The 21,598-nt window shown below is 42.1% G+C and overlaps 2 protein-coding genes and 2 non-coding genes across 5 annotated transcripts; 3 read left to right on the top strand and 1 right to left on the bottom strand.

Annotated features, from left to right (window-relative positions):
* Positions 1 to 732: 732 nt before the first annotated feature.
* si:ch211-199g17.9 (uncharacterized protein LOC108180085 homolog) lies at positions 733 to 8,534 on the top strand. 2 transcript variants are annotated; one of them, XM_053446135.1, is made up of 10 exons: positions 733 to 813; positions 1,772 to 1,816; positions 1,902 to 1,964; positions 4,673 to 4,747; positions 4,910 to 4,957; positions 5,129 to 5,183; positions 5,752 to 5,841; positions 5,940 to 6,003; positions 6,109 to 6,175; positions 6,292 to 8,534. In XM_053446135.1, the coding sequence occupies exons 1-10, from the start codon at positions 798 to 800 to the stop codon at positions 6,393 to 6,395; spliced, it is 627 nt and encodes a 208-aa protein (XP_053302110.1). In that variant the 5' UTR covers positions 733 to 797; the 3' UTR covers positions 6,396 to 8,534. The 2 variants fall into 2 exon arrangements, with proteins under 2 accessions (XP_053302110.1, XP_053302111.1); XM_053446136.1 differs by lacking the exon at positions 4,673 to 4,747.
* LOC128462245 (U8 small nucleolar RNA) lies at positions 3,595 to 3,727 on the top strand. The gene has a single exon (XR_008342333.1). It is a non-coding gene; the product is annotated as a U8 small nucleolar RNA (small nucleolar RNA).
* Positions 4,298 to 4,430, top strand: LOC128462257 (U8 small nucleolar RNA). Its single transcript, XR_008342344.1, has one exon. It is a non-coding gene; the product is annotated as a U8 small nucleolar RNA (small nucleolar RNA).
* Positions 6,882 to 20,753, bottom strand: fam83hb (family with sequence similarity 83 member Hb). The gene is made up of 8 exons (XM_053446133.1): positions 20,507 to 20,753; positions 15,308 to 15,492; positions 14,865 to 15,194; positions 12,442 to 12,606; positions 12,182 to 12,306; positions 11,543 to 12,091; positions 9,135 to 11,439; positions 6,882 to 8,545 (listed from the first exon to the last, which is right to left on the bottom strand). Exons 2-8 carry the CDS (start codon positions 15,428 to 15,430, stop codon positions 8,525 to 8,527), a joined length of 3,618 nt encoding a protein of 1,205 aa, XP_053302108.1. The 5' UTR covers positions 15,431 to 15,492; positions 20,507 to 20,753; the 3' UTR covers positions 6,882 to 8,524.
* Positions 20,754 to 21,598: the final 845 nt, after the last annotated feature.

The raw sequence follows: 21,598 nt of genomic DNA, 5'->3' as shown, positions 1-21,598 counted from the left end.
CTATAAATTGGAAATAATATATATTTTAGTTGATTCAGGAGTATCTGCGCTTTTGCATAAGATGTCAGGTACAAATAACCCATGTCTAAATTAAAGTATTTATTTCTTATGCTCAGTTGTCAGTTTATTAGGAACACCCAGGTCAAACTAATGCAGTCAAACACTACAGTCGTGAATTATGTCAACCACTCCACAAACTACAGCCTCCATAACAATCATACAGATGATTAATCGCTTCTTTCACAAAGGAGAACTGTTGCGTTAGACTGCATTAATTACACCTAATTGTTCTCTGTTCTTTTTCTTTCTTTTCTCTCTTTAATGAAGATTAAATCTGCAAAATCCTGTACTAGTCAGGTTTAAATTGTGGTAGATAAGTCCACACATGTCATAAGCAAACTTTAACATAGAAGCTTTAATGGCTCAAAAATATATTAAACGCGGAAGTACAAGCTGAAAGAACAAGACGATGATCCTTTCCACTCAGAAGAAACATCCTTTTATATTTTCTACATTAAGTTTCCAGCAGTAACAATGAATCACAGTCAGATTTAAATCCATATCTGTTTATAACACATTTGGAAGCAATAATTAATTCTCTATAAGCTGCAGTCACAGTTTTTATCTGTAACCAGTAACTTTTACAACTTTAAAGAAATATATATTGGTTTCCTTTGCACGTTAGAAACTACTGGCGCCAACCGTTACTTCCTCTTGCCCGCCTCCCTTCTGCCACAGCTCAGGGTGAAGTAGGAAGTGAAGTCGCTGAGTCAGGTCAGGAAAACAGGTGGATCAACATGAGCACGCTTTCAGGTTAGTTGTCTTCAATTTATCTTGAGCTACAAACCAAAGACTGTGCCTGATTCACATCCATTTAAAATGGCATAAAGAAATCTTAGGTGATGCAGTTTTCAATAACTCAGCTCAGTAGCATCACCTGCTAAGATGAACTTGACAAAACGATGGTAACAGTGAGACAGAAGAGGCAGAAATGTTCATATTTACTGCTAAAGTATAGCTGTTTAGTAAGTGGCAGTATCTTATAATCTTATTTATATTAAACAATTTATGTTACCTTAGTGGAAAAAGTCAGAAGTTTTAGCTAAAAGCTAAGCTAGCATTAGCTGGGTTTCCATCTTTGTTAGCCTGAAGCTAACGCTGGTACATGAACTGTAGTTTCCATGTGGTCGCTCAGTCGGTGCCGAGAAAAACCTGGAGCTGTGCTGAAAAGCTTGTGAGTTAACTTAAGCCCAGGAAACTGTTTAGCATGTTAGCTGCAAATTAAAAAAACACTTACAAATTAAGAAAACTAAACCAACAATTTAACGACGCGTGTGTCAAAACACCACAACGCAAGCAAATACAGAACGAAACGAGTACGGAAATGATTCCAGGGGACCCAAAAGAGTGATGAACCTGGTTGTAGTTCAATGCTTTGTAAAGTTATTGAAGTCAGGTACTTGTCACGGGTGATGGAACTTCACAAAGCGTTGAACTACAGACCGTTTCGTCACTTTTGTTGTTGTTTTGCTTTTTGCAGTGCGTTTCTGTAATTTGTGTGTGTTGTCACTTTTTGCAGCGCATGTGTCGTCAAATCGATGTTGTTTTGTTAATTTGCATGTGTTTTTTTCTATTAGCATGTGTTTTCTTTTTTTGCAGTGCGTTGATCTCTGTCGGCCACAGAAGAAATGGCTAATTAGCTAGTTACATTTCAACTACAAGTACTAATAGGTTTTCACTCCTCTGACCATTCTTTGTGTTTCACCATTAGGATTCAACCTTGAGGACATGGTTAATGTTACACCACCGAAAACAGGTAAACCAGTCCCAGCTGAATGAAGTAGGCTACTCATGACACGATTTAAACAAGGCTTATCGGTTTTTATGTCCGCCTCTGTCAGGTGAAGAACCACAGGAGCCCAAAATGGAACAACTGATGAGTAAACTCAGGCGGCTCCAACAAGGTAGAGTTTCACTGACTTTGGATTCATTCAATTGTCATTAAATCAGATATTTTAAATGGCAGGCTATATAACTTTAGAGAACTGTGCACATGGAGGGTGGATGTTCCTGGAGCCTGATAATAAGGACTTACAATAATCAAGTCTAGATGTAACAAAGGCGTGGTCTAGTTTTTCTGCATCTTTTTGGGAAAGGACATTATTCAAGTGAAAGAAGGCGGTCCTCGAAATTTGTTTTAAGTGTCAATTAAAGGTCAAATTGAAGATCACTCCCAAGTTCCTGACTGTTTCATTGGAAGCAAGGGCAATGTCGTCTAGCGCAACTATATCATTAGATGATGTTTCTCTAAGGTGTTTAGGGCCAAGTATTATAACCTCTGTTTTATCTCAGTTTAATAAGAGTGAATTGAAGGTCATCTAGGTTCTTATGTCCTTGAGACATGCTTTAAGCTAAGTTAATTGATCAAACTGTTCTCGTTGGATTGACAAGTATAACTGGATGTCATCTGCATAGCAGTGGAAATTTACAGAGTTTGCCCTGATAATGTTTCCTAGTGGATGCATATATTATGAATGCAATTAGGGCGAGCAAAGAGCCCTGTGGAACACCGTGGTTACCTTCGGTGTGCACAGATGACTCATCATTAATTTGCACAAATTGGAATCGATTTGAAATATATGATTTAAACTGGTTTAGTTGTTCCTTTAATGCTAATTAACTGTTCTAGTCGAATGCTGCACTAAGATCTAACAGAACAGCTATTAGTAGGTCATTAGTGACTTTGGCCAAAGCTGTCTCCGTGCTGTGATGGGCTCTAAACCCCTAATGAAAGTCTTCGTATACATTACTTTCCTGGAGAGTGTCCGACATCGTTTTTGTAAAATCACACACCGACCCAAGATTGAGTTTGGAGACCGCTGACATACGAAGCCGGAAGTCGTTGCTGCCGACGTGAATTACAATCCTACTGTGTTTACGTTTAGCTTTAGCCAGCAGCTTCCGTTTAGATTCGGTGTCGCCTGCTCTGGCCCCTGGCATACCATTGACTATGGTCGCTGGTGTCGCTAACCTCACGTTTCTCAGGACCGAGTTGCCAATGACCAGAGTTTGCTTCTCAACTAGCGGCGGCTCGGAAATACGAGATTTTGACTCAGCAACATCGGGATGTGGGATTTCTATCTTGTCACTGGTTAGTCTTTGCGAAGCTGCATTTCCGCTTCCGCTACCCAGTCCCGTTGACTTATCTTTTCTTGAATTACGTGAAAATCTGTGCAAACCGACCACACTTACCACGTGTCGTATCTTCTAATGACTTAACTCGATCGTACACTGTGAAAACGCGTCAAACACGGAGGTCTGAGCTCGAATGAAGTCTTCGATAAAATGCACCAATAGCAAGGCACGTCGAGCTTCCGTTATGTTAATGAACACGCACTTTCGTTCACGGTTTAAGTGAAACCACAGCATATTGAAGAAAAACACAACAAACTTACTATCAGGATCTAAGTGTCAATACAAACACGTTGAAGCCCATGTAACCAGTGCAAATTCAGCTCACCCACTGAGAGTTGAACCGTGAGTGAGGTCGCTGCACGTGCAGATCATATAGGAACAAGTGCCGACGATTGAGTATCTTCAGTGAGGTACATCCTTACCTGTTACTCTCTAAGGAGAGTATCAGATCATGATGAATGGAGACACATGAGATATGATTAATATCTCCGTCTTGTAGGGAACTGCAACACCCTACAGGAACCATTCTGATCCTTTTTTACAATGTCTAAAAGAAAAGATAACATTTAAACTCTGATTAGAGGTAAAATACTAATCTTATGTATTTCACTTCACTTGAATTATTTACACTATTTCTAACTGAAAAGAACTTGTTCTACTGCACATTGCAATATCTTTTTACATTTATGTACAAACCACAACAGTTTACATACTCAGCTTAAATGTATCTTCAATGCCTTTTTTATAGTTGTATTCACTCACCTACCTCATTCTGACCTGCCTGCTGCTGTAAACTGCTGAATTTCCCTGGTGTGGGAATCAATAAAGTTTTATTTTATCTTCACTCAACAATATCAAATTATGTGACAATGAAATCGAAATAAGTTCTCATTACAAAAATATCAATCTAACTCTAATAAGAGTTGCCATGTTTTATTTTGAAGAAAAACACAATAAACTTACTATCAGGATCTGAGTGTAAAGAAAAACACGTTGAAGCCCATGTAACCAGTGCAAATTCAGCTCACCCACTGAGAGTTGAACCGTGAGTGAGGTCGCTGCACGTACAGATCATCTAGGAACAAGCGACATTCATCCAGTATCTTCAGTGAGGTACATCCTTACCTGCTACTCTCTAAGGAGAGTATCAGATCATGATGAATGGAGAAACATGAGATATGATTAGTATCTCCATCTTGTAGGGAACTGCAACACCCTACAAGATCCGTTCTGATTCGTTTTTACAATGTCTAAAAGAAAAAAAAGACAGTTCTACTCTGATTAGAAGTGAAATACTACTCTGATGTATTTCACTTCACTATTTACACTATTTTTAACTGAAAACAGATTGTTTGAATATTAATATTCAATATGAAATGATGTGACACCGAACACTCAATAAGTTATCATTACAACAATATCAATCTAACTCTAAGAAGAGTTGCCATGTTTCATTTGCAATGTGTTTTGGTTCAAGGTAAACGGATTCTGGAAGAAGAACTCAAGGAGCTGAAATCAGTCTGTGACTCATTGCAGACAGAACTGGCTACTTGTAAGATACACAATCACATCTAATCCTTTGGTCTGAGCCACATGAATTGTGCCCACTGGTTTTGTTGCTGAGATGTTTTTTTAAAGTAGACAGAAGCTTTAAGTCGACCCTTTACACAATTTGTTATGTGCCATGTATGATGGCATTTGGTTGTCTTTGCAGTGCAAACTGAAGCTTACCAACTGGAGGGAATCCATAAAGAAAAAGAAGGTACGGGTTACAAACTGCTTGTGTGTATTTGAGTCTTTACAGTCCAGTAAGTATTCAGAAGTCATACCTTTAAGTAAGGTTTAAGTTGAGTAGGTAAACAAGCCGTTCATCTCTTGGTAGATGCACCAACAATAGATGTATGAGCACATTTATTACTAATGTTTTCTTCAGAGTTGTGCAGGAAGCTGCAGTTCCAGTGTGAGGAGTCGGAGCAGGACTCCGTCAGGTGAGCTCCGCAGCAGCCTGATTAACATGATTATCTCATGTCTTCAACTCTGAAGAGTGAGGTTCAGTGTTCTGCTGAAGTCTGAACATGATCCTTCTCCATGTTTGCAGGCCTTAAATGTGTATTTATGGTGTATAACACTAGATGGCAGTAGCGAGTGAGGGCAGCATCCTGAATTATTTTTTTGCTTCGTTATGTCAGACGTTTCCTGAAGAAATATTAATATATTCTGACTTATTGAAAACAGTCCTGTTATTGGGTGTCAGCTTTTAGAATTGTATTTCCTTTAATAATTGTACTGTTTATCACAACCTTTTGAATATCTCGCTAAAGTATATACTCATAATGTTGAAGCTTGATATTGAGCAACTGAAATAATAAACGCTTTTATTCAGTGGCATATCGTCAATCCAATCTGGATATTAAAAATAATATATGTATTTGTGTGTCTGTAATCCCTAAACAACACATTCAAGTTGTTGAGATGATCATAGTTAACTTTGCTAAGTGTAGTGTACACATTGTATTTATATTTTGCATTGGGTGATTAATCGTGTGTGTTTTGCAGACAGTTAAATCAGAACAAGAAAAGTGAGGAACTGCTGGAACAGTACAGATGTGAAATCCAGGAATTCAAACTTAAACTCCGGAAGCAGCGGTAATTTAATGTCTGGTGCAGCTAATTGTTTTATTTTGAGAAAGTTCCATCGAATAATTTGGAATATGTGAAGTTTACACCTTTTCTTTTCACGGCAGGATGAAGTTTGAGAAGCAACTTCATCAGCTGATAGAGCAGCATAAGAATCTGCACTCTATCTTTGTAAGTTTTTGTAAAATGAGTAGTGCCTTCTGCTTTATTATACCTTAAATAAAACAACGAAAATGTGAATTGTTAATTTCCGCTGTCCTTCAAATTGATATGTAGTCTCCAGAAAGGCTCCCAGATGAAATACAGAGTATCGAGAGCACAAAAAGTCAACTGATATCAGCTGGTAAGTACCAGCTCAATATCCATGCCGTCTTCTGTAAGTGAACATGCAATCAATATGCATTTAGTATTAACTGTTTCCAGTCTGTTTGACGTGGTCTGGTTCTGTGATTCTCGTAGAGCAGCTGAAGTTGGCTCAGCTGTTCCACCTCGAGGAGGAGCTTGAGGATGTGAGGAAACAGAAGCAGTTAGGAGCAACAGCTGCAGTGGCTGTGGAGCAGTAAGACTACATGTGCACTGGTGCATTTAGTGAATCAGAGGGAATGGTGACTTGTTGTATCCCCACTGAAAACTGTAGGATTTATACCACTGACCTCCAATTAACATGTTTACCTACTTAACTCTATTTATTCCTGTGACGTTAGAATAGTAGTTACTGCTTTTATATCAACAGTTCTGTAAAGCATGTGCTTGTTTTTAGATCCAGTTTGTTGTTTGAATATATTAGAATTTCATGTGTTAATGGATTTTATAACGGGAAATATTACATTCTGTGACCAGTCAGTAGTTCTTCCAGGTAGATATATGCCAGTAGTTGTATCCTGGTATTGATAGAATACACAGGTGTTCATATATATAAAAAAACAATTTTTAAGTGTTGAGGCATTTTTGTTAAAATCGCCTTATTTAATGTATCTTATAAACAACAGTGAAGCCATTCAATACAACACACTTGCCTACTGTGCACAAGTGTACTAAGCCACATTCAATTTCAGTTTAGACAGATTTAAAAAGATTTAATAAAACACTTTTTGCAGTATTTCAAATACAATGTAATACTCTCTGAGGTTTTAAAAACACATTTACCCTGTACAATTGATTTCCCTTAATGAATTACTTTTTACAGCCAAGACCACATGCTTACAGTTCAAAACTGACATAAGGCACATTGATAGTTACAGCAATGGTGATCTTAATCAAGTTTGTTATTCATAATATCCACAAGCTCTTTTTATATAAATACTGCATGTACAATATAATCCTGCATGGAAAATAATGTACCCCCTGAAGTGTTAATATAGAAATAGATCCTCCTAGCTTCTGATTTACAGTAGAGAAACACGCCGCAACATGGTTCGATGAGCTGTTGGGCCGCCTGGGAACTGCACCATAGTAAAAGTAAATCTTTGGTTTAACAGTGTGACCAACAAAGGAGTTAAAAGTCCTGTGCAGGGCGTAGTTCTGAGAAGCTGAACGTCTTATGTAAGGAGGCATGGCCCTGTTCCAGTATGCAAATGTACCTGGACTTTTATTCTTCCTTTCCTAAGAGATGATGACCAACTCTAAAGTCCAGGAAAGAAAGATAAGCAGGGGCACAGCATTGAAAAATGTAAAAATTTTCTTCTTTTTTTGTACACAGATTCATGTCACAGATAAGTACTCAATATTTTTATTTACATTGCATGAGACAAAGACTGGTACACAAACATTATTTTAACCCCCCTCCCTCGATGCAAGCTCTGAGGCTCCCTCTCTAAATGGTTACTTGACACTTTGGACCCTGAGAAGTGGGTCCACGCCTTAATAGAAAGGTACACAACGCACTCTTGAGAGGAGAAGGTTCATCAGAGGCTTTCAATCAAAAACGACTACTGCTGCTGCCTCAGCATTGGATTTACACATTAGAAACACATTTTCTCCATTTCTGCTTTGGTCTCACACTTTATAATTCCACATACTTGCCCTTAAATGTTCACCCTTCATCAACTCTTACTGAATTTGTCTTCATACCCTGTTCTTTACTTTCTTGGCTGGGTTAAAAATGGTAATAGCCCCCGTTGGGTTATTGGCACATGGTGAATCCAGTCTCTTACATTCAGGTTCAAACAAGTCCCAGTTACGCTTACACATACAGAAACACACAACACTGGGGCCGCACTTTTGCAGTGATTTGCTGATGTTTTTTGACTGACGAGTATCTATTTTCTTTTCCAGGGTACAATATGTACTATCTTTCCCTCACCCTCTGACTCCCTCTGTCACGTTCATACAAGCTCAGTTACATGTAAAATGCCCAACCTTTTTCCTGGTAGATGCAACATCAGCCCGTGCAGCCAGTATGAAAGTGGAGTGGCTCGTCTCTCTCTCTCTCTCACCATATAAGGTTGAAGTCGTACCCAGTCTTGGCAAATGGGCACATTCCAAACTCAATGACTTTAGTTTGTTTTCAGCATTTTTGTACATGCGTGTAGTCTTTTCAAGTTTTACTACTCAATGTGAAAATCCAGGAGAGGCTGCAGTGTTGAGCCACAGAGGTACTTTGATAGTGTCGCTGGCACAAATGGACAATGGGTCTTTTTGATCATCGTGCATAAATAGTTTCCATTTAAAAGGGCCGCTCCTCCATCTTTCGTTAACCCAGGTTGTTCCCCATCTGTTAACAGAACAACAGGTATAACAGTAAATGACACAGAGAATGAACCCACGTTTGTCTCTCTTTAACCTCCACCTCCTCGTTATTGACATTATTGTCGGGTGTCAGAGGAAATTCTGCTCAGGTTAGTGACACTTTAACCAAATCACAATGCTCAATTTAAAGTGATGTAATAATCTATAACAATGATATCTGCATATATTAAACAATGAACATTAGCTCGTCCACCAAAATCTCTTTTCACAGCTTATAACCCGACACTGTGTCAAACATTCGTAGGCCATTACTTACAAAAAACGTATATTGAAAAACATGAGAAGTTTTCTCATAAACATTTATTTTTGCAAACTTGCTTAAATTCTGAGTTCAATGGCAAAATTAATATAGACATTGTTCTCACATTTGACTCAAATAGCACCAAATACTATACTGCTGTAATAGATTAATTCTAGTAAAACTGAATTTTGTCTATATTTCGATTATGTGTTTTTTTTTGTAACATGATTCAGTCTGTTACAAAAACTTTGTCATATTTCTTTCTACCCTATCCCTCCACACAACAAACATCATCCTTGATGTGATAGACTACCTCAAAGCGGCTGTAGACCTTCTTCTCCTTCCTCAGACTCTCTATCCTCTTCAGCAATCCCTCCCGCTCCTGGACGTTACCCGCCGGCCGCAGAAATCGATTCCTCTTTGTGGAGTTCTCCAGCGCCTTCTCCGCGGCATTTTTATCTCTGTCTGCTTGTGTTTCTTCCCGCTCTTGACGGTGTTTCTGGCTGTTGGCCGAGATCTGCTCCAGAATGACTTTGGTGTCGTCTCGCAGGTTGCTATTGAACAAAACAGAGCTGCCCGGGGCCTGGTACCGGGATGAGCCTGACGTCCCCGTCGATGTCTTGTGATTTGCCGTAGTTTGGTCGGTAGTGGTAGATGCTGTGCCATGAGCTGATGAACTCTGCTTTGTGCTTGCATCTCCAGTGACCTCTTTGACTATGCTCATGCCCTTATCATCTCCTGAGGATTTCTTATCTTTTTCCTTCGGCCCAAGGAAACCCTTTAGCCTCTGTGTCTGCTTCTTGAGAAAGTCCAGTGTTTTACCCTCACCCTTTCCCTCGCCGAGTGTATTGATGGATGTATTCGATCCCATAACTTTATGGAGACCGTCCTTGGAATCACCGTGCGTTAGAGTTGAAGAACTTTGAGAGCGGATCTTTTTAAGTTCACTCTTCTCTGCATCTGTGGCGTCTGTGGTCAGAACCTCCTCACCACTGGAGACGCGACGTTGGCCCAGTCCTTTGAATTTCAGCTGATCCCTTTTGAAGAGCTTCGGTGAAGGAAGAGGCTTTAGTGACTTGAATAAATCCTTCTTCTGACCCTCTGAGCCATTCTCCTCTTTCTGGGTTTGAGATGTCTCTGGAGTAGTCAGGCGGACAAAAGGCCTGGGAGAGATTATAGAAGGTTTTAAGGAACTAAATGAGGGTCTGCGAGCCAGCTCTGCTAGTTTTGCGGAGATGTCTGGCTTCTTTGGTTCAGGTTCTGCTGAGTTGACAGAGACAGTTGAGATTTTTGTCGTTTTTATCGGAAGTTTTTCAGAGAGGTCTGGCTTCTTTTCAGCCGGCTCTGGGGCTTTTAGTGCTGCTTCTGTGTCCATCTTCGGAGCTTTTCTTTTGGCAGCCAATTCTTTGAAATACTGTAGTCGACTGGCCGGGTCGTTAACATTCAGCGATGATGATGTTGTGACTTCAGATCTTTCATTGGTCGTCGTTGTCCTTACATCCCTGTTTGGTTTCTGAAGTTCCTCTTTTGCTTTAATCTCAGCTTTCAATCGCATCTCCTTCTCCTCTTCCTCTTTCTTCTTCTTTTCTTCTTTCTCTTTCTCCCTCTCCTGATCTTTTTCCTCAACCTTCTTCCTCCATTCATAAGGCTCACGAGACAATGACCTTCTCTTTTCAAGGATCTGGGCCACAATCGAGGAGGTGCGCACTTTGTCTAACTCCTCATCTTCCTCTGTGGCTGGTTTGAATCCCAGGCTACCACTGTGCATCTCAGCTTTGGAAGATGAGAAAATTAGCGAAGAACGGAGACGAGAGCTACGTTGAAGAAGTGGATTGACACGTGAACGAAACGATTCGTGTTTGGACAGGAAGAGATCTGGATTCTCTTTCACCTCAACATCCACACCCACCTCCTTTGCCCTCTGTGGATCTCTCCCCACCTCCGGTGCATATGGCTTCAAGTCACTGACTGAGGGTTGCGGATCCTTGTTTGTTGTTGAGTCGTTATTGCTGCTCTCAGGTAATTTGGGCTTTCCAAAGCGTGGTCTCAAGATCTCTGGTCTTGGCTTTGAAGGAACTGTAGGTGGCACCTTTATTCCAAAGCGAGGACCTGAATTTTCCGCAGCAGCGGTGGGCTGCTGATCTTCAAATGCATCAGGCCCCAGTGGTTGAGGCAGGCCTTCTTCTCCTCCGTCCTCATACGCACTAAGATAGGAGTGGATTCTCCAACTCCTTAGGCCCTGCCTAACACTTGGATCTTGATCCTGCTCTTGATCAGATTGTTTGAAAAACTGTTTCTTTTCTGGTATGTGGGGCTGTGTAGGTGAGCTCTGGCAGGCATAAGCCTGACCTATTGTTGGCCTCTTATGGGCAGAGCCTCCTCCATATCTTCCAGCTACTGGAGGCCTCTGGTGACCCTCTGATCCTATCAAGTCCTCAGATGAAAAGTAGTCTTGGCCATAGTTTCCCGGTGGAGGCTCCTGATCTGAGCGATAGCTTGAGTTTGAATACTGGTCAACGGAGAGGTGTGAAGGACCCTTTTGGAGTCTGTCGTAGTGTCCGTAGCCAGAACCTGGCCCAGGCCCTTCACTGTAGAAATGGCTACTTTGGGTATGCTCCCTGTAAAGAAATTACAGTTATTGTTATTTGTATGATTATTAATTGTGCTCACATAAGAGAACGACTGTGAATTGATCAAATACAGGTATTAAAGTGCGACTACCTGTGAAAGTCTGTCTCATCCAGATTATTCATGACCCTGCTCTTCATGTATTGCCTTGAAGATGTGTAGCTTTCCTGGGTTCCCTCTGCATAGCTGTGCCTCTTGAAGCCAGTGGCACTCGTCTCCATCTGCTTGGAAACTATGGATCTTCCCTGCTCCAGGAAGGACTGCTGCATACGAAACTGTTGCTGAGAATACTTCCCAATTGTAATTCCTGCACCAGGCTCAACGGTATGACGAAATGGGTCGTTCCTCCGGAAGGGAAGTGCAAGGTTCCGATCAGAATCTCCATAGGGGAATGCAGAAGGAAGCTCAGGCTGCCTACGGAAACCTATTGGGTTACGCAAAGACTGGGTCCTCTTCAAACCGAACTGGCTACCAAGGTAACTGCCGGGGTCAGGTTTCGTAAGTGCTCCATCTGAAGGGTCAATGACTATAGGCTCTGACTGAGCAAAGAGGATGCGGAACTCTTCATCAAAGGTGGAAACCAGCTCCCCAAGGAAGAGGTGGGCAATGCAGCGGTGGATCTTCTCATAGGACCACATGAAACTAACAGAGGACAAGTTGTGTTACAGAATGAAGCGCATGGTAGTCTTGGCAATTGAGTAGACTCATTGTTAGCACAATTAACTGACTCACCTGTAGTTCCCAGTGATTACAGCCCCACAGTCTACCAACAGGAAACGGTCTTTCACTTGTCCCTTAAATGATTTGCCTGTCCGAGAGTAATAGGTCGTTCCCGCCACAACCCTGACACGCATCATCTATAAAACCAATCATGTATACAAGCCTTAGTAAAAATGAAGTGTTCCAAGTTAGTAAAAATAACAATAAAAGCCACAGGATTGCCAGGTATTTGTAAAATCTTTTGACAAATTGTTACGTGAAGCCAAACTCACATGTATTAAGTCCAGGTTGACTTTGCAGTTGATGACCATAGATGAAAAGTGATGGGCTTCCTGCTCATCCAGCAGAATGTAAACAGGAACGTGGCGAGCTGCTGCATCCAAGAGGTCAGCAAAAATGTCAATGTCAGTAAAAATGTCCATCACCACGGCAATAACCTGAAACAGAAGAGCAAACAAACCAGTCAAGGTTTGTTCAGTATAATATGGTCCTTTGTCTTCTGGCTATTCATTTACAAAATAAAGCATATACAGGTCTACGACATTCTTCACAAAGATTAAACAATTATGTTTAGCCCTTTATAAGCCATGAATAACACCTTGTAGCAAAACACAGTATCAGTCATATGTTTTTACAACACCCCAGTTCTTCCAGTTTTTATTGGCATTTCAGCAGTTTAAGTCCAGTGAATAAAGGTACAAAGGTAAGTTGTTAACTGCGATAAACAGTAAAGGTTAAGATGAACAACTGAAACATTATGTAGATTTCATAGAGATTGGGCCTTTTTTCAAGGAATAACAAATTGATTGCCTTGAAAGTTAATGCAAACAATTCCTACAGGTGCCCCAACATTTGTTAGTGAATAACAACCCCTCTGTACTGAGGCAGTGCCGGACAAAACCATTTTACTACACCCTCTGGTGCATTATCCGAACAATCCTGTGGGATGTAGTGTTGTGAGGACAAAGACGAGACACAAAGGAGACAGACTGGTTGTTCAGACTGGTCGGTCAGGGCTTCAGCCTGCAGCGACACAATGACCCCAAACATTAGAAGAGAAGAACGACATGGTGACTTCAAAAGGTCCCAGCAGCAAAGTCTTAACCTCATTAAGCTGTTTTGGGATCAGCTGGACAGTAAGTGAATGCTGAGCAACCTACAAGTGCAAGATATTAGTGGGAACTTGTACAAAAGTATTAATTTCCACTGTAGAAAGAATGATACAAGTGTGTCCGGCTGCCGAATGAGTCAGAAACACAGATTAAATGTAGGATTTAAGATGCCCTTAGTCCTCGTCTTTAAATGTATTATTTATTTTTTCTTTGTTTTAATTTCAGAGAGAAGTTAGACTCTGTACGTTTTGCCAATAAAAGAAAATGATTTACCAACTTAAATAAAAGTTTTGTAAACTTTTACAAAAAATAACTTACATTTGAAAGCACAACTCATTCACCAACTTAGTTATTTTTTCCAGTGAACTGGAAATATTGACGCAGTCGAAAAAAAAATTTTAGAACATCAGCAAGGCAATCACTTTGAAATTTATGTACCAAACCTGGGCTTGTAGGATTAATGACTCCTGTCTCTAAGAAGCTGTTTGTCTTCTGTGTATATTTTGAAACACTTCACTTTGTGCATGTAATTGATACCCTCGTAAATTTTGTCCAAAGTAAAAGCGTCAGACCTGAAATCCAGACACAGACAGACATGGAGGAAGGACAGCAACATGACCCACCACACCGACAGGTTTGACTGCTCGTGATGTTTGGCATACATTGTGGCTTCATTTCATTTTTAATTTAGCCAAAGGCCAACCACTTAGGAAAATCCTCTGAAAGGGAGTGGTGGCAGTGGCAGATAAAAAGCAAGATTAAACAAACAAAAGCTGCTTTCAGACTATGCACTGCACTGCGCAGTTCCTCTGTATTTTCTCCGGAGTTGGTGCATGTGTCAACGCAAAATTACCGAGTGAGACGCTCCACAGTCTCTGCCGAAATCCAGGGGAGGACGTTGTGAGAACACAGCAGGGGATCCCCCCCTGGATTCACCGTGAATGAGTTGGGGGATTGTTGACGCTTCTAACACGCGATAAATAAAAAGAAAACAAATATCTCTAGGTGAAAAGGCGCTGTCAGACACGGAGAAGACACCAACGAAGGTGTAAAGAGGTTTGTGGTGATGAGCGATGACGCCGGTGACTGTGTGGAAATCACGTGATTTCCGCAGCAGAGTTAATACGTCGCTTCCCGTCTCTGTCTGCTGCACCTGGCTGATCCCGCCTGAATAGTGTGGAGAATTGGTTGCTGCAGTGAACGCGTCTGTAAAGAAAACCTCCCCCTGCGTTGTTTATGTCTGAAAACGGCTAAAGAGTCACTGGCAGCCATTTATCTAATCTCTTTTTTTTTTGAAGAGTTAACACCTGATGTGTACTACTGATAAGAAAGAGAAAGAGAATACTGGTGTGTTGATTTACTATGTTGTGTGTTTACCACCCATCCGCGTAGATCAGACATTAGAAGAAGTGTACACATCCCTACACATTAAAACAATCAGTATGAAACATGAATGAAAAATATTTATTTAAGTTCACTACTTTGATCTCGACTTCAGATGCCATCTTTGATCAGGAATACCTGTTGAAAGCAAACTGGTTATGCAAGTCTGTCGTCTCAACTGACCCCTCCCTTTTACTCACTTGACGTGCATTCTTGATGAGTCTCCTGGCGTGCTCCTTGATGCTTGGCATGTCTGGGTCCGAGGGGTTGACTAGAGTCGTGACCTCTGTGGGCCCAACGAAGCTGGGCTGAGGCCAGCCCAGGTCCAGCCCCGGGGCAGCCAGGTCGGACTGCATGGGCCAGTAGGTGTCGGAGGAGCCATCGGGCACAAGAGATCCCTCATGGTATGTCAACTCTGGTAAGTTGGAGCAGCTAAGACTGGGCACCTGGATTGTGGACTTGATGAATTCAATTTCTGGCTGCGCCAAGAAACTGACAACATCTGCGCTCTGGAGGAACTCAAAGTACCCCTGGTGTGACCGGAGACACAATCAAAATGATCACATCATAAATTCTAACATGGCATTTCATTTAAGACTATCATACACCAATAAAAGGCACAATATGGAAACTGCAGTCTTACCTGTATATCGTTTTCTATTAAGGCATCGATAGCTAGGCGGTACTCCTCACGGTAGTGGGGGGGCAGGAAGTTCGGATCCAGGGGGTTGTCGCCTATGGACGAACACTGAGATCGGTGTGTCATGGTTGAAATTTACCCAAGGGGGGGATTCAGATAAAGTGAGGTAAGGGAAGAGGAATTTGAACCTGTGCAAAAAAATACAGACAACAGGAAAAGGTTAATGAACAAGGAATTGACCCCAATGCTGCACAGACAGTTTTTGTGGTTCAGAGAAATACCATATAGTATTCTTGAATGTCAAAGCTACAACAATACAATATTTCCATGTTCAAGTCATACTGCTTTAGTCGCTGCAAATACTCTGAACTCCTCTGTCTATGACATTAAACAAAATACATTCATATTTCAACAAAATTTCTTTCAGGCAACGAGAGGAAGGAAACTATTTGTGTTTAAGGATACACAAACAGACAGGTTACCCCTGACCTCATACACAAAGTGTCCATTGTCTCTGTCACAAAGCCTGTGTAGTCAGTTTAACGAATACTCATTAGGTGAATAATTATCACACACAACTTCACCAGTAAACAACACCTCATGATCACACTCCAGCAGTGTCATGTCTGTTTTCTGTATTCTACTGGGAGGCTGGTGGTTTGTTTCTATAAATGTCATTAATACTACGTGAATGCATCATAGAAATTGTTTGTATCAAAAATAACTTCACAACATGTGTTTGACTTGATGACACCAGACAATAATAAAGAACAAAAAAAACCTCTGAGATTATTGCGCAATGCATCGTGATTGGTATCTTATATATTTTTATTTTATAGTAAGACTGTGATTCACGTTAAATTGACTAAGTTCTCATTCACGGCCTCATACATGCAGTTTAATTTGATGACATTAAAACTTTAATCAGCAATAAAATATCCGGTCCTATTGAATTAACTGAAATTCAATCTGGCTTTTTGAGAAAACCACATTAAAGATGGGCCATACATGTGGGAGGAAGAGAAAGAAGAAAGTCAAGTGAGAGAAAAGAGCCACGTGAAGGTAGAGGAGGGAACGGCACGAAGAACTGTAAAGACAGGTTCTCTCGTATCTTCGATCAGAGAACTGGTCACGCTGGTGCGTCTAGCTTCAAGCTGCTGCTCAGGCCCATGTGCCAAAAATATGTCAGTTATGGCCAAAAGTTTGATTGAGGAGAGAACGATGTGTTTGTCACTAGTTATGTCATCATCACTTGAATGTAATTAAGGGATTGAAAGGAACACTGCTGCGTAATAATTTATGAATGTGTGATTGTTTGTGTGGATTAGAGAGCAGGGTGAGTGTAGGATTCACTAATCCTAGCAGAGATGAGGGACGACTGCTCCAGTAAGGCACGTGACATATCATGTCAAGAGGATTAAACTCATGAGATACATCACCGACAGTAAAACAAAGTCCCGGTGAGAAAAACAAGTCGAGCTCCAGAGAAAACTATGTCTCGCCCCTTTTCGTAAAACAGCCAATCGCTTGTTGAACAAAGAAACATGGCAAGATGGCCGTGTTGTTCTCCTGATGCAAGCGAGCAGTCGAAGTTGGTAACTGTTTTAACGATTGAGGCTTAGTGGGAGGAAGAGGAGGAGAACAAAGAAAAGTGAGATGTATAAACTGTATATAAAAAAAACATCAGACATTAAATTTAATTACAGATTAATCGTAAAAGAGGCCGGTTTTGTGACACCTTGCACCTGCGTAGTGGAAGTGTAACCAGTGGAGAAGAGAGTGTTTTAAACCTCATGCTGGTGCAAACAGCATCAGCATGAACATAGGTTTGTTTGGTGTTGCTGGCCTGGATATAGGGGCCTGACCTTGTTATCCTGAACATGACAATAAAGATGGCTGCCAAGTGGTGAAACCGACCTATCAGCACCAAGGTGTTATGCACCATCAACTGAGCCAACCAGGACAACCCCTCACTGATATTACATGTGGTCCTGGCAGCTGCACAGTGGACGGTTCATCTGAGGGGTTAACAAACCAAACTGGACGTGTGCAATTCTGCTGGTTAAGATACTTAGCAAAGAATCTACCTTGGTATCTTTTGACAATTGCAGCAGGTTGTCAAAACAGGGATTTTTTTGACTGCGTAGATAATCACCAGGCAAATGCACAGGAATGTCTCAGGAACTGTGGCTGACTGACGACATAATTGTGTGTGTGTGTGTGTGTGTGTGTGACCCGGGGTCTGAGTTGGAGTTTGACAAGCAGTTTTTTAAGATATTACATACTTTTAAAAGTGTCTGTGTATGACATGTTTTTCTAAACTTCCACACACTCTTTGGCAATCTGCAAAGGGCCCAAGTCCCGACCTGCAATCCCTGGGACAACCGGGTTTAGTCATAGGTCTTGTGAGTCACCCAGCAGCCCGGCCTCGCCTGGGGATACTGCTCTGCGCTGATTCATCTGCTGGCTAAAATGGCTGACATCCTGTTTCCTTATTCATTTCTAGCCTTCGTAATTAGCTCTTTGCGGTGGGCCTTTCAGCTTTCCACTGTTTCTTGGTGGATGTGAAGCCACGCTGGCCACACATGCAGGGAATCATTTGACTCACACCAAGTTTCTACGAGTCACGAGCACTTGGGTTCATTATTTTAAAGTAATCAAACCGCCTGGGGACTTATCTGTACAGAATCACATACCTGCGAAACTGAGAGATGTGCACCTGCCTGTCAAAAGCAGCTGGAAAACCCCTGCGTGTGCGTTCATGAAGCAGTTAGTGATGCCGCTATTGTCTCTCAGTTAGAAAATAGGAAAGCTCACAGGAAGTCAGGGACCAGTGCAGATCACCCCTATGGTGAATATGAGACCTCAAGAGCACGGCAGCAATAAGCAGAGCCCAGGGGTGTCTTATTCAGCCGGCTGACCTGTAGGTCAGAGCAGAATGAAGGAGAAGAGGCCAATGCAAGAGGCCCGGCAGACTTCCTGTATTTCACCTGGCCGACAGGTTGGATATTCAAACAAATAGGTCTGCTTTGTTTGTTATTATAGCAACTGAATCTAACTGAGAGGGGCACACGACGGTGGAGATCTTCCTCTCGCTCTCTCTACGTTCCACCTTTAGCTATGAAACTTTCTGTTGCCCGCACAAGGACGAGCCCATAAACACTAAACCGCATTGAAACACTAAACTGCCTCAGGACAGGTGGGCGGCAACCAACTGCAGATACTGGTGCCTGATAAATCCAATATTCCGATGCAGCCAAGGTTTGCTCACCGAGCGTGATAACGGCTCATTCCCAGCATTCCTGCAAAAACTCAGACTTGAGGAGAGGTGAGGGAGGAACAGTGTAATGTCTTGACATGTGAATCGGGAGAATTAAGCCTGAGGAGGCGCAAACTTTTCCAAAAACAGTTTTCACCGATCTCTCTCCGTCACACACATATCTGAACACACCTTGCTAAACAAACACTTAGATTGATCCGGCATTCCCCTTCAGTCGATTTGTTTTTTGTGATAATTCGGTGTTAAAATACCTGAGAACAGGTTTGGAAGGAGGGGACAGTTGTGTCCTGATGCTACAGGTTAGATTAACACGCACACAAACATGAGATAAGAGCAAACAGAGCAGCAGCAACATCAGTGCGTCCACTGAATGCCGCACAAATGACAGCTCAATGTCAGGCGAATGCATGGCGCATGTGTGAAAACACACGCTGGAGTGTATCCTCCCTTTTTTCTAACCAGCAGCAGTGCAAGAAAAACAGGTCCACTGACGTCCTCTCGTAACTTTTTCCAAATGCCTAAATGACTGCGGTCAGCTCGAGCATAAAGGAAAGCAAAATAGCTTTCACATTGCTTTCCATTCAATATTGTTTGCAGGATTCTAAAGAGATGCTGACCCCTTAATGAACGGGGCTGCAGCCTTGGCCATATGGATGGTGTGACAGGGTGAAATCTCTAATAAGCAGCTCACATGCACCACAAGAACAGCTGGCACGAAAAACTTTTCCCTCCAAATTATAAACACATGTTGGTCTATTCCATCTCAGTGACTCACTGAATGAATTTCCGCACAGCTTTTAAAATGTTGCGTTTAAGTCAGTTTTTTTATCTTTTTTCCTTGTAAAGTTATAATCAGAGCCTATTGAGCGACAGCAGCTTTCTTTTTCTCCTCCTTGTTCAGCTTAGTATGAGTAGAAAGCCAGGGATGGATATTATACCACCATTTATCCTCAGGTTGGCGCACATAGCATTGTGCAACCGAGCCATTGCACACGCTTGTAAAAGTGTCCGTGCCTTTTCAAGCACAATTCACCACCCACGGCTCCCCTGCAGCACAACACAGACAAAGCCCTCCTCAGTCTCAAACCATGTTATTTCTCAAAGTGGCAGTTTCCCAGCCCCCCCCCCCCTTCAGTGTCTTCAGAGCACTGTGGAAAGTGGGCAGCACAGCTTGTCGGAGCCAGCCAACATGGAGCCTTCTGTGTGTTTAAGTCTGTTTCAACAATGCTCATCAGGTTTTTTTTTCTTCGCAGCAGATACCTGGGGGACTTAGTCCTCCGAAAACAACAGGCTGCTTATGAGGAGAGTCACCTGCTCACCACTCACATTACCGGAGTGACAGATAGAGAAAGAATGGAACAGACATGATAATGACAGTTGGAAGAGGATCAAATACAGTGGAGTAGAAGAGAGCAGGACACAGTTTTAGCAGAGACTCAAGGAAGACAGGAAACAATAGATCAGTACAGGTGGATAGTCTACATGTATTGAATAGAATAGAATAGAAAAGAACTGAATAGAACAGGTCAGAATAAAATAGAACAGAACAGAACAGATCAATGTTTGTTTGATTGCATAGGACAGGAGGCTAGTCTGCATGTATGGAATAGAATAGAACTGAATAGAACAGATCAGAATAAAATAGATCAGAACAGTAAAGTGTTTGTTTGAATAGGACAGGAGGATAGTCTGTATGTATGGAGTAAAATATAATATAATAGAACAGAACAAAACAGAACTGAATAGAATAGAATCGTGTTTGTTTGATTAGATCAGGACAGAAGGATAGTCTACTGTGTATAGAATAGAATAGTGGTTGTAACACAACTATAATATAATATATAACAGTATAGAGAGGAATAGATAGTGATAGAACGTCTTTATCCCAGGTTGCACACTTCCTCTTTACTTCCACCTCGTACCTCCCGGAACTTTGCTGCAGAACTCGTCCACTCTTTGTGTTTGTGTCTTGAGAAGCTCGGTGTCGCCTTCTCTGGTGAAACTGCCGGTGCGCGTCTCGTTCCCTCCGTCGCCTGCGTCCTTGCGTCACATTCCTCGGATCGGGGTCGGATCTCCCGCCCTGACCCCCCGAAGTGTGTGTGCAGCCTTCCACCGGCACCAGTGTCTCCTGAGCTGCAGGCCCGGAGCGCTTCACTCGGCGGTGTGGGAACCTCGGGGAGCCGCCGCCACTAGAAGCACGAAGCTGAAAGAGGAAGAAGAGGGCGCAGGCTCCTGTCTGTGAAGGCAGGGCTTTCCCACCGGTGAGACTCCTCCCTAGCATCACTGGAAACAACGAACCCATTGGAAGTTCACTCCCAGTGGCATATTTCAAATGTGCTGGCCTTTATGTCAGGGCTGCTGCTCGGTGTTTCCTCCAGCAGGAGTTGGAGGAGACCTCTTTCTTTTGGATGTGACAGCTTGGGCTACGAGCCAATCATGTTCTAGTAAATTAGAGGTTTACCCCTCGACCCACTGACTCTTTACACTGTTTTGTCCCAGCACTTTTGGCCTGGTCGTGCAAAAAGGTTGAATGTTCAATGCTGCCAGTCTGTTGGGCCATTTGTCGGCAGGGTTACGTAAAAACTGGCTCAACCAATATCCACCAACAAGATTGCCAACTTGGTCAATTTACTGTTTTTATATAATCAAAGATATTTGCTTTATTTTTATTTATTTTCATTGTTTACTGACATCGGATTCTCCCGACTTTCTGCCGACTTTATACTAGGGGACCCGGTGGAGGAAGTCTGCAGATAAACCGGATTCTCTCAATTGGACATTTGCTTTTCACATTTCCCCAGAAAAAGTGCGGAGAATCTCCGGAGGTCAGTGCATGTCTGAAAGCAGCTTCGGTGCTACTATGTGCTTTTACTATCACGCACATTCGTTCATTGTCAGCATAATGATCAGGAGCCATTTGAGGTTTGGTATCTTGCCTAAGGACACTTTGGATGCGGGCTGCAGGAGCCGGAGATTGAACCACCGAACCTTCATGGTCGGTGAATGATCTGCTC

Source organism: Pleuronectes platessa, chromosome 18 (assembly GCF_947347685.1).
Source record: "Pleuronectes platessa chromosome 18, fPlePla1.1, whole genome shotgun sequence".
Classification (NCBI taxonomy): domain Eukaryota; kingdom Metazoa; phylum Chordata; class Actinopteri; order Pleuronectiformes; family Pleuronectidae; genus Pleuronectes; species Pleuronectes platessa.
Note: the sequence above shows the minus strand (reverse complement) of the source record. Positions and strands in the feature narration are given on the sequence as shown.

Bases quoted from the DNA above. Each gene is read 5' to 3' on its own strand.
- si:ch211-199g17.9 (XM_053446135.1), top strand. The intron at 5,184-5,751 runs GTGAGCTCCGCA...TGTGTTTTGCAG, and splicing joins TCGGAGCAGGACTCCGTCAG to ACAGTTAAATCAGAACAAGA. The intron at 5,842-5,939 runs GTAATTTAATGT...TTTTCACGGCAG, and splicing joins CTTAAACTCCGGAAGCAGCG to GATGAAGTTTGAGAAGCAAC.
- fam83hb (XM_053446133.1), bottom strand. From the start codon at position 15,430: ATGACACACCGATCTCAGTGTTCGTCCATAGGCGACAACCCCCTGGAT. The intron at 12,092-12,181 runs GTGAGTCAGTTA...GTCCTCTGTTAG, and splicing joins GTAATCACTGGGAACTACAG to TTTCATGTGGTCCTATGAGA. The intron at 11,440-11,542 runs GTAGTCGCACTT...ATTTCTTTACAG, and splicing joins GATGAGACAGACTTTCACAG to GGAGCATACCCAAAGTAGCC.